The 12,449-nt window shown below is 45.9% G+C and overlaps 1 protein-coding gene across 1 annotated transcript in view; it reads left to right on the top strand.

Moving 5' to 3' along the window:
- Nucleotides 1-1,617: 1,617 nt before the first annotated feature.
- FAM184B (family with sequence similarity 184 member B) overlaps nucleotides 1,618-12,449 on the top strand; it is a 155,936-nt gene continuing 145,104 nt past the window's right edge. Inside the window, exon 1 of the mRNA XM_058300526.2 lies at nucleotides 1,618-1,908. Within this exon, the coding sequence (XP_058156509.1) occupies nucleotides 1,762-1,908 (147 nt within the window). The 5' untranslated portion in view covers nucleotides 1,618-1,761. The remainder of the gene's footprint in view (nucleotides 1,909-12,449) is intronic.

Consider the following 12,449-nt stretch of genomic DNA (forward strand, 5'->3'; position numbering starts at 1 on the left):
TTTTCCTTTAGATTACACAATGGCTTAATTGCTGGAAAAGGCAGGGTATTAAGATCCCGCAAAACAACAAGTAAGTCGTTTGGAATTAAGTAAGGAGCTTGTTTAAAGTGTGAATTCCTAGACCCCCATTTCCAGAGATCATCAATCAGTGGGTCGAGGGTAGGGCCCAAAAATTTGCGTCAACTTCTTGGAAGTGACTGGGGCATTTTGTTTTCTAAACGAATAGCGAACAGGGGCTCTGTTACTTGTAACTGCCCTACTTGGTGCAATTTTCTGGGTCGATTTCCTCCACAAAAAATGGGTATAGTGTGGAGGAAAGGGGTTGTGAATTCTGAGGTCCTTTAAAGATTGCTTGCTTTGTTTATCGAAATTATTAAAACTATGGATAAAAGGTGGTTTGTAAAACGAAATTAACCGTGCAACTTGCTTATTACTGATGACGCTATTACTCAAGTTTTATACCAGGGGTTCTTAACTTTTTTGTTCTGTGGACCCCTTTGCCGGTCAGATAATAACCACCCACCTTTACGAAATCCACACTAGGCTGTGTATTATTTAATAAATATATCACATCCACACCAACGCGTCCCCACAAGAATAACGTTTTATTGAATTTAAATTCAAGTTCACGGACCCCTTGTTAAGAATCTCTGCTTTATAGGAAAATTTCATCCGGGTGCTGCTATTTTCTCCAAAGTCCACTGATTAAATGCAGGGAGAGTTAGACACAAAGAAGCACACAAACCCCTCAAACTAAAAAGGCACCAGCTTGGAATCTGGAGACTTGACAGGACTCTGGCTCCAGGCGGCCCGTAACCAGCGTGGATTTGGACAAGTCACTTCGCTTGCCCTGCTCTCCGTTTACTCAGCATTTCAGCTCCAACTATTACTCACCTGCTCCTCCATTCCCTTCCTCTCTCCGTTCCCACACCTGCCACCACCCTTTTTCACCTCGCCTGGGACTTTTCTCCGGGCTCCTCCGGCTGCCCGCACTCCGCTTTCGGCTCTTTCGGGTCCCAGATCTCGCTCACCCGCCCCCCTGCCGCCCCTTTCTCCTGTTCTCTTTGTTCGGAGATCCCCGGCAGTCCTCCCGCAGCGTGTGGGCTCCTCCCCAAGATGGGGGATGGGACGGGGTGGGGGTTGGGATGCGGTGGGGCTTCCCACCCCTAACCCCGCGGGACGCCCCGGACCCCGCATCTCCTGCGGTCCCGCGCTCCTTCTCACGTCCCCGCCCCTCTCTTGGCGGTCCCCCCTTGCCGCCAAGCCCGGAGGTTCCCAAGCCGCGCTCCCCGGCTGCCCGAGGCAGAACCGGCTCTCCCCGCTCCTTGGCCTCGGGTGCAGTCGCCGCCGATTCCGGAGCCCACGTGTCCGGGAGGGCAGTGGCCGGCCCGCGCCCGGCCTCCCGGGGACGGCGGCTTCTGGCCGCGGAAGCGCTCCCATTGGACGCGCAGCGCGCACGGGCCGGGGAGTGGCGAGCCGAGCGCCCGCGGCAGGTGCGGGTGGCCGGCGCCCCGCCGCAGGGGCGGGTGTCCGCAGAGCCCGCGAGCTAGCGAGCGCGGGAGCAGGGAGGGTGGGCTTGCGGGCGGGGGAAGCGGGCGCCGCCAGGCAGCAGCGGCCACGCCGCGGCACCGACGGCGGGACTGCAGTGCCACCTCCCCGGAGAAAGCTGCCAGGCGCACACGCCCGCGCGCGCACGCACGTGCCCACGGTTGGCGGGGAGCGCCGGAGCCAGGGCCTCGGAGCGCTGGACGCGTCTTAGCGATGGCTTCTGCTCTCAACAGCAAAATTCACCCGCCCGGGACCTGCCCGGGCTCCCAAGCCGATGCCCGCGGGGGCGCCAGCTGGAGAATGAACGGCGACCCCGAGATCCACGTGAAAATGTGCAAGAAGATCGCCCAGCTCACCAAGGTACGGGGCGGCGCTGCGGGCCGGGAGCTGCGCGTCCCGGGCGCCCCGGGCCGGGGAGGGGGTGCGGGCGCGCCTCTCGGACAGGAGGCCTGGGCCGAAATCGGGACAGGAAACTTTGTCTCGGCGGCCAGCCGGGAAGGAAAGCGGTCCTAATCCTCCCTGGCTTGACCTTCCGCTGCACCATCCTAAAGCAGCGGAGACAGAGGGTCCTCGCCTGGCAAACTCCTGCAGCCTGCCTTGCTGAGCAGGTGGCCTGTGCTTTCCCCAAGGTGGGAAGGGAATAGGAATTGAGTGCTGGTGTGTGTGTGTGTGTATTTCCTTTGCTAGCTCTGCCGAAGTGCTCATGCCTGACATGTTGTGATTTCATTCATCGCCGTACTCTACAGCTGGGGAGGTCATGTGGGCTCTATTTAAACACTTGACTCATTTATTCCTTCACTCAACAAATATTTGAGTCGTTTGTTGAGTGCCAGCAGCTTGTTGGCACCGTACTAGACCTGGAAGGCAGCCCAGGGGACTTACTATCCAACTGGATGCAGACGTGAGTAGAGTATAAAGGGGGAAGGGCTCGATTCACCCTATAATTACGGGATTAGAAAGGACCTTGGGAGGTCAGCCAGCCCATCTCCCTGCCTCCACCCAGAGCCCTGGTTGAACCTTCCACAGACTGTGGCATCTTGCTCAGGTAGACCACTGGCAAGGAGGTGCCTTCAGTGTCCATAGTTAACCCCTTTGCTGCTTCCCCGTTAGGAGCTCCTGTCATAGGGTGCCCGATGGAAGATGGAGAACAGCATGGCTCCCTATCTCCTGTCCAGGGTGCGAGGGGATGTGTTTAGCATGCCTGCCAGTGGAAGGTCTGGGCCAGGTTCTGCCGGGTGGTGTCAGGAACTTGCTCTCCTCCCTTCCTCTTTTCTCATTGCACCCCGCACCCCCCACCCCGCACACACACTTCCCAACCACCCCCTTTTTTGTGCTATCACAGGCAATCTCCCCTCTCTAAGGAAGAGAGCCCGAAGGTTCTCTAAGAGGCTTCCTAAGGCTTCCTAAGAACTGGACACTAGCTGCCGTCCCTGTCCCTCCCGTTAACTTGTCCTTTGCACATGAGCCTGTCTCCAAATGATGATCTCTGTAATCAAGGACAGAGAAGAAGCAATGGGATGGCCCTCGGAGGCTTGACGCGTGCCCCTGGTCCCTCTAATTTACATTCACCTCCAAGTACATCAACCCCAAAATGTGTTTATTCAATTACCTGGCGAGGCACTAGGCACAGTATAAGGCATCGTTTCTCTTTTCAAAGAATCTAAAATAACGTGGGAGAAACAAGGTTTGAAATATTGAGAGGAAACTCAAAGTGGTGCAGTATAATCAATTGCTAAGTGGAGTGGTTCAAAGGATAAGTCATTATGGGCAGGAACAGGGAAGATTACGCAAAAGAGGAATTTTTGATTCAGTTTGAACTTCAGGAGTGCCCACTGTGTGCGAAGCCCTGTGCTGAGTATGATGTCATAAAAGTGAGTAAGCCCCGGCCCCTTCTGTGGTGGTGTGGCAAACACCTAAAGAGATCGTTCCAGCCTAATAGGGCGACCGTTCTATTCATTAATATCTATGGAGGACTGAAGATGCAGCAGGAAAGAAGACAGCATTTCCCTGGCATATCCTAGGTGGTATTTCTCAGAGTATATTCTGCATTAGAATTGTGGTAAATTCTTATGAGATCATGCCTCTTTTTATCATTTTTCTTTGTGCTAATTGATTAAATTACATATTTTTCATATTCATATTGATATGCCACCTTTCTTTTGGCTTCTATTTGTATGTCACATATTTTCCATCACTTTATATTTAACCTTTCTATGAGTTTTATTTTCGTTGTGTCTCTGATAGGGGAATTTAATCCAGTTGCGTTTATTGTGATTGCTAATATATTTGGGCTTATTCTTCTATCATATCTTGTGGTTTTCATTACTTCCTTTTTCTCCAGTCCTGCCTTCATTGGATTAGCAGTGTGATTTAGAAGCTCTCATTTTCCACTGATGGTCTGGAAGTGTTAGGCTATATTTCTGCTCTTCTACAAATTGATTTTTTTTTTAGATTTTATTTTTTATTTATTTCTCTCCCCTTACCCCGCTCCCCCAGTTGTCTGCTCTCTGTGTCCATTTGTTGTGTGTTCTTCTGTGACGGCTTCTATCCTTATCAGCAGCACCAGGAATCTGTGTTTCTTTTTGTTGCATCATCTTGCTGTGTCACCTCTCCGTGTGGGCGGCACCATTCCTGGGCAGGCTGCACTTTGTTTCACGCTGGGCGGCTTTCCTTACGGGGTGCACTCCTTGCTCCTGGGGCTCCCCTACGCAGGGGACACCCCTGCATGGCACGGCACGGCACTCCTCGCGTGCATCAGCACGCTCCACACGGGTCAAGGAGGCCCCAGGTTTGAACCTCGGACCTCCCATGTGGTAGGCGATGCCCTATCCATTGGGCCAAGTCTGCTTCCCTGATTTTTAAAAATTTCAGCATTCATACTTACTCATAATTTTTTTCTAACAAAGTGACCTTGTAATTCATTCTTCCTATCATAGTACTTTACATTCTTTACCCATTTAACAGGCCTCCCCTTTCTCATATTGTTTAGTTTTGTTTTTACTTTGTAAATATAAAATAGGTTTTATAGTTAAAAGGTAATTAAATATACAGATATCTTATCAATTCTGTGCATACTAGTTTTTTTCCCTCAAATCCAAAACCTTCCCTTTGGGTTCACTTTTCTTCTGGCAGAAGCTCATCCTTAAATAGTTCTTTGTGTAGGAGTCTTGGTGGGGGGGCAGGGTATTCTTTGTATATTAGAAAATGTCTTACTTTTGCCCTCACTCTTGAATGATCATTTATTTGGGTATAAAATTCTAGTGGATTTTGCTATTGTTTCTGCTTAAAAATTGTCAATCTAATTTTCATTCCTTTGTAGTCAATCTGCCTTTTCTCCTTGATTGCATTTAAGATTTATTTTTATTTTTATTCTTTTGAGGTACCAGGGCCAGGGATTGAACCTGGGACCCCATATGTGGGAATCTAGCGCTCAACCACTGAGCCACATAGGCTCCCTAAGTTGTTTTTTTATTTTTTATTTTTTTAGCCCATTTTCTTGTTGTTTGTTTGTGTTTTTAGGAGGCACTGGATACTGAAACTGGGACCTCCCATGTGGGAAGAAGGCATTCAACCTCTTGAGCCACATCTGTTCCCCTTTATTTATTTTTGATGGTCAGCAATTTCCCTAGGACTATCTAGATGTTAGTTTATTGTTATCTCTGCAAAACTAGTAGGTCCTTTCTATTAAAGGATCACGTTTTCATTTAATTCTGGATAATTTTCTACAATTTTCTTGTGAAATATTGTTTCCCTACCATTGTCTACATTCTCTTTTCTATAACTCCCACTACATGAATGAGGAAGCCGCTCCATCTAGACCCTGAAATGTTATTTAAAATTTTTTTTCTCTGTGCTGCATCCTGGTGAATTCCTCAATCCTATCTTCCAATTTGCCAATTCTCTAAGTTTCCCAGTCCAGAGAGAGTTATTCCCCATATATTAAATTTTAGCATTTTAATGATTATATTTTTCATTTCTAAGATTGTTATAACTTGTGGTATGCTTGATTTTGATTCATAATTTCTTGCTTAGTTTTAAACAGCTTTATTAAGGTACAATTTACATATAAAATTCACCTGTTTCAAGTGTAGAATTCAATATCTTTCTGGTAAGTTTACAGTCATTCAACTATAACCATAATCCTGTTTTAGGATAGTTCCATCATCCCAAATAAATCCCTCCCTTATGCCCATTTGCAGTCAATTCCTATTCCCATCCCCAGCCCCAGAAAATGACAGATCTACTTTTTGTATCGGTAAATTTGCCTCTTCTGGATATTTCATGTAAAGGAAATTATGTAATATATGGTCTTTGCATCTGCTTTTTTCCACTTAGATGTTAAACTTAAACCATAAACTTTTTGAGGTTCATCATGTGGTGTCACATATCATTAATTCATTCCTTTCATAGCTGAATAATGTTCCAGTGTATGGATATACCACATTTTGTTTATCCATTCACTAGTTGATGGACATTTGGACTGTTTCACCTTTTTAGCTGTTAGGAAAGTTGCTGCTATGAACATTCCATTCATGTATAAGGGCACGAGTTTTCAGTACTCTTGGGTGAATACCCAGGTGGAATTATTGGGTTATATGGTAGACTTATGTTTAACTTCTTAAGAAATTGCCAAATTGTTTCCCAACTTGACTGTACCATCTTAGACTCTCCAGCTTCCTTTTTTTCCAGTGAAATCTTCTAGTACATCCCCCATGTACCCAGTGCTCAAATCACAGTGAAGTACAGTTGGTTCCTAGCTCCACCCATGCTGGCTTCCTTCTCTGTTTTTCTGCTTGGTGTTTCCTCTGCCTGAAACGCTTTCAACTCTAAAAGTTGAATCTTCTTATCTTTTAAGTCCCACTTCCTCCAAGAAGCCTTAGAAAAACCTTGCTTTTATAATTAATCATGTGTTAATTATTAATAGTGTATTAATTTTCATCTTATCCATCTGTTTTTCCAGCTGTTAGTACAATGCTGGTGTATAGTAGATCCTCAGTAAGCTTAAATGTAATTAGTTTCCTCCCACAGATTTGGTTAATATTTCTTTCATTACACATATTCCTCTGCTTTTATAGTTGATTTGTGTATATATAGTATGTGCTTTAAAATAATACATTCCTTTTATTCACAATACTCTGTAGCTGGTAGACACTAAATACGTGTCAATTTCGTAAATACTCATTTACACAGTGGTCAACAGTTCTGTCTGTTGATTAAAATTACCTGGAGAGCTTTTAAAAATACCCGTGAAAAAGTGATGACTAAATGCGGTGCTGATCCCAGACTGGCTTCTACATTGGAGGGAAAAAAATGCTACAAAGAGACAGTTGGGTCAGTTGACAAAATTGGAGCGCGGATGGTAGAGAAAATAAGTGTATTTTAACAATGTTGAACTTAGTGGAGTTGATAACTGTACTGTGACTATGCAAGAAAATATTCTTAGTCTGAGGCAGTACATTCGGCAGCTAAGTAAGTATGGGAAGTATGATATCTTACTAGCAAACTGTGTATGTATTTTCTGCCTTTATATATATATATACACAGCAAATGATCCAACCAATGAGATGAATGTTAAGAATAGGTATATCTGGGTACAGTGGGTACTCTTTATACTACTCTTTTTCTTGCAGCTCCCCGCCCCCAAGCTTGAAATTATTTGTAAATAAAAAGCTAATAACGAGCAAACAAAAAGCCACCAGTGTCCAGAGCCCGCCTGGCAGCAGTCACTTAGACGGAGGGGAGGGAAAAGTGGCAGTCTTGGCGGTTCTGAGTTCCACCAGTTCCAGAACTTCTGACGTGCACGCGTGGTTGGGAGCCCCCAGCTTAGAACACCTGCAGTTTCAGACGGTGAGGTGCCGCAGAGAGGAAGGATTTGGGAGAGAAGAGCTTCCACAAACCCACTCTCCTTTCACGGCAGAGCTGTCGGTGGGAAGTTTGTCCTGCCTTCTCCTGGGCTCTCCCGGCCTCTCCGCTTTTGCAGTCTCCACCCGCGGCTCCCTTGTGTGGCTCTCTCACCTGAACATGGAAATTTCAATAAAGGAACTTCAATAAAGAAAATGAGTGGGGGAGCCGGCGTCCCGTCCCCCGTCACCATCTCTAAGTGAGGGTCTGGAGCGATTAGAGAAGCCCCCAGAAGCGGCCACACTCACAGTAGGAAGGGGAAATAACGCCATGGGACCCTCCGAGTCACCCGAGTTTCCGATCACAGCGGTTCTGTTGGAAGAACCTGCAAGAGGCAGGGCTGGACACAGTGCCTGCAGCTTCTGCACCGTAGGAAGACCTCAGAAGTGTTTGTGGAGTGTTTGTGGACGGTGGGGAGCCCATGGGTGCAGAGCAATTCTGCGTGGCAGGGAAGGACGCTCGGCTGAGTGATCTGCCCTTGGAAGCACACGTTCGCCTCGCTGCCCTGCCTCAGTTATGCAGGGTGGGCTGCGTCCTCCAGGATGGCCTGCGTCCTCCAGGGAAGGTCTGCACTGGCTGAGCAGGGTGCCTGGGAGGGGTCAGTATCCAAGCCCTACTTGTCAGCAGATAGAAGCCACCATCTCCAGTATTAGCTTTATCAGTAACAGGGTGCTAGCTCGGTCCATTGTCCTATTTCAATTAGATGGGTGAGGAAGAGGGATTGTGTTTATTGGACCTTCCTAAAGACCCAACAGCAGTTCTTAGGATTTAGTCTCATTTGAGGATTTTAGTAAAGTGTTATAGTAAGAACTAATTCCTTCATTTGGGGGAAGCGTCTTCACCTGAGCACAAAATCAGAAATATCAAAGAAAAGGAATTGTATTTTTTTTTTACGCAGGGTTGTCTTTTTTGATGAATTTAAACTTGATCTGGAGATAGCTGCTTCCCTTATTTATTCTAATGAATATAAATTAAATGACGTGAGAATAAAAAATGAAGACTCCTAGCTGATGGACAACTTTTTGATTAAGCCTGGGCAGATTTCTTTCTCTTTGAATTCCTTTCTTGCTGATCTTTGCCTGCCTGGTATCAGCTAAAATGCCATCTATTCAAAGACGCCTTTTCGGACTTCCCAGTTCAAACACACCAACTTTCCTTGTCTGTAAATTGGGGAAAATATTGCTTTCCTCTGCTGGTGATTTGTTGTGAAGTGTTGCTAGGATTATGGATGTAAGTGGAGCATCTAGCCCAGTGCCTGGCAAATAGTAAGCGGGGCAGGCTTGGTTTCTCTGCCCTCCTGAACTGGGAAACTGCCCAGGGCAGTGTCCTCAGGCAGTGAGCCTGTTGTGGGGATGTCTCCTGTCCTCACAACAGGCTGCCACTTGAGCCCCAGGTCTGCCTGGCTTGAGGTGTGGAAGTTTTATTGCACTTCCTGATGCCCTCAGCTTCTCTGAAAATATCCTCCTGCTTGTTTGGGGACAGGTGCTTAAGCAGTTCCGTTCCAATTTGCTTTAGGATCCTAAGTGTGAAAACCGTGGATCTGTTTTAACAAGCCCTTTCTGTTGGAATCTTTTAATTTAATGATGTGATTCATGGTGTAAAGACGGCTGTCTCACAGTGAAGCTTTTTGCCATAAAACGGTATGAAGTGCCCCACATGCTTGGTGTCCTTGAACCCTGCCAAAATGCCTAGAACTTTGCCAAGACCATGGTGGTCTCCTCAGTACCCCCCCCCCAACCCCCAGCTATCTCCCAATCCTTTCTCCACTTAACAGCTGGAGTCATCTTGAAACTGAATCATACCCTCCTACTCTGCTGGTGGGAATGTAAAATGGGGCAGCCACTGTGGAAAACAGCTCAAACAATTAAACATGGAATTACCATATGACCCCACAGTTCCACTTAGGAATCTGTACGGAGGTCCTCTTGGGAAACAGAACAGACAGGAGATACCTGTAAATAGTATGAGATTTTATAAAATTTTCTCACATGACCTAATTCTGTAAGGCAGGTTGCAAGCCAGGAACCCGTATGAAGGTCTTCCTTGATTTCCCCAGGAGAAGCTGAAGAGAGATGGGAATTCCAGCTTCTCCTGCGATGCTGAAATCACTTGTCCTTTTAAGGCCTTCATCTGATTGGGTAAGATGTCACTCATTGCTGAAGGCAATCTCCTCAGTTGATTGTAGAGGTAAATAGCCCTCTGTGCACAATCAACTCATTGATGACTAAAGTCCATGAAAAGCCCTTGTATTACAATTAGCCCTGTGCTTGCTTGACTAAACAACTGGGTCAAACAACAACCTGACATAAGTTGATCCATTAGCCTAACAAACACAGTATCTATCCAGGAGAAATGAAAACTTGTCTACACAAAAAACTTGTCCGTGAATATTCACAGCAGCATTATCCATAATAGCCAAAAATGGAAACAACGCAAATATCCATCAACTGAGGAATGGATAAATAAGATGTGGTATATCCATACTGTGGAATATTATTCAACCATGAAAAAGGAACGAAGTACCGATATTTGTTACAGCATAGATGAACCTTGAAAATATGCTAAGTGAAAGAAACCAGTCACAGAGGACCACATATTATATGATTCCATTTATATGAAATATCCCAAATAGGTACATCCATGTATGGATTTCTGTAGACAGAAAGTAGATTAGGTTGCCTAGGACTGGGGGTGTATGGATAAGGGTGGGGATCAAGGGAGACAGCTAAGGGGGTACACAATTTCTTTTTGGAGTCATTAGAATTGTGCTGGTTTGAGTCTTTTGTGGATCCCAGAAAATCCTGTTCTTAAAGCACACCCATTCCAGTGCCTGTAAACCCACTGCAGGTGGGACCTTTTGATTGGATCGCTTCAGTTCAAGGCCTGTGATTAGATTGTGGAACCCAGGGTGGGTCTTAATCCTCTTCCTGGAGTCCTTTATAAACAGAGGACTACGAAGCTGCAGGCACAAGGGAGCAGCAGCTGACCCTAACGAACCCAGGGGAGAGAAAAGCCACAGATGGAGCAGCCCAAAGCAGAACCAGCAACGAGGCCAGAGGAGAGGGGAGAGAGAGCCGATGCCACCGTTATGCCCTGCCGTGTGCCTGGTCGCCCACAGTGGAGCTCAGAGAGAGAGTGCGCCTGGAGGAGAAGGCAGGGAATGGCAGAGCTGCCATTGGGCCCTGCCACGTGACCCGAGTCCAGATTCACCGGCAGCCAACCTTCGGGGAGAGAGCTTTGCCTGATGCCTTGATTTGAATACTTTCACGTCCTCAGAACTGTTATCTTTTAGCCTAATAAATTACCATTATAAATGCCAACCCATTTCTGCAGCATTTAGCAAGCTAAAACAAGAATGTTCTAAAAATTGATTGTGATGATGGTTGAAAATACTGAAAGCCGTTGACTTGTCCACTTTAAATGAGTGAGTTGTGTGGTATGTGAAGTATATCTCAGTCAAGCCGTTAAAAAAAGAATCGTGTCTTTCTGCTGTTTAAATCCAGTTCTGAAGCAACTACTGTTGATTTTATGCCAAAAACATATAACCCTGATCAGTCTACCTTCTTCTTTTTCCTTTCCACTTTCATCTAAGCTACCATCCCATCCTAACTGGTCCTAACTCTTCATATAGTGGCAAGAATTATGTTTTAAAATATAAAATACAAATCAGAGCATGTGATTCTTCCATTGAAAACCCACCAATGGCTTCCCGTTTCATGTGGGATAAAATTTGTTTGCTTAGAATAAATTCTTTGTCATGGTCCCTTGAGTTGGTCGGTGCCTGGCTCTCTGCATCATCTCCTCATCCGCTTCAGCCTTCTTCCAGGTCTCCAGATGTGCCAGGCTCAGAGCCAGGCTTGTGGTCTCCTCTCTCTGATCAGCTCAAACCTCTATTCAGACAGGCTCTCCTGACCACTGAGATGAACGCAGCTGCCTGCGCCTCTCTCAGAAGTGCCCTGGCTCTGTCTGCTAGTTCCCATCTCACCTTTACCTGCCTGTTTACTGCCTCCCCCTCCTTACCATGAGAGCAGGAATTTCCATCTGCTTTGGTCTCTCCTCTCTCCCTAGTGCCTGGAACAGTGCCTGGTCGGTGGCAGGTGCTCAGCAAGTGTGTACTGGGGGACTCAACGTACAGAACTCTTCCTGGACCTCCTGTTGCTCTTAGGATAAAATAGGAGAGTGGGGAGGCCCCTTTCACCAGGTTAGAACCCAGGAGATGCCAATATGTGATTTCAGGTTTTCAGAGTACAATGGAAAACTTGCTGGCCCTGACGAACACATGTTCTTCTCCCATTCGCTCCCCAGCCTAATATCTGATTTAGTCACTCCCAGTCCCAGACCACAATGACAGATAGGATTCACTGCCTCTGCTTGGTCACCTCTAAATCCCTCAGGACACCAGAATTACAGAGTGTAAAACAAAGGCTACACTAACAACCCATCAGTCACACAGAAAACATGCTCATTTTTGAAAAATTTTAAAAATACAGATAAGTAAAAAAGAGAAAATTTTTAATGCAACAGAGTTTACCATACTGTGTTTCTCCAGGCCAAATCCAACCTACCACCTGTGTTTGTACAGCCCTAAGAATGGTTTCTACGTTTTTAAATGGCTGGAAAAAATCAAAGGAAAATCATATTTTGGGGCACATGAAAATTATCTGAAATTCAAATTTCAGTGTTTATAATAAAAGTTTTCTTATTAGAACACAGCCGTGCTCATTTTTTTTCCCACAAATTATTTGTGGCTATATTTGCATTAAAAAAGCAGATTTAAGTAGCTTCGACAGACTGTATTACCTGCAAAGCCCGAGGTAATTACTATCTGACCCTTCACAGAAAAAATTACCAAACCCAGATACAAAAATGAACACTCAGTAGCCAATCTTTTAATTTGAGGCTCAGTTTTAAATCCTGGGGAATGGCCATTGAGTGGCACTTGCCTTATTTTCCTCGCATAAACAACACCTATATTTAGGGTGACCTTTTAATCTATCACC

The sequence above is a fragment of the Dasypus novemcinctus genome, chromosome 1, assembly GCF_030445035.2.
Source record: "Dasypus novemcinctus isolate mDasNov1 chromosome 1, mDasNov1.1.hap2, whole genome shotgun sequence".
In the NCBI taxonomy this organism is placed as follows: domain Eukaryota; kingdom Metazoa; phylum Chordata; class Mammalia; order Cingulata; family Dasypodidae; genus Dasypus; species Dasypus novemcinctus.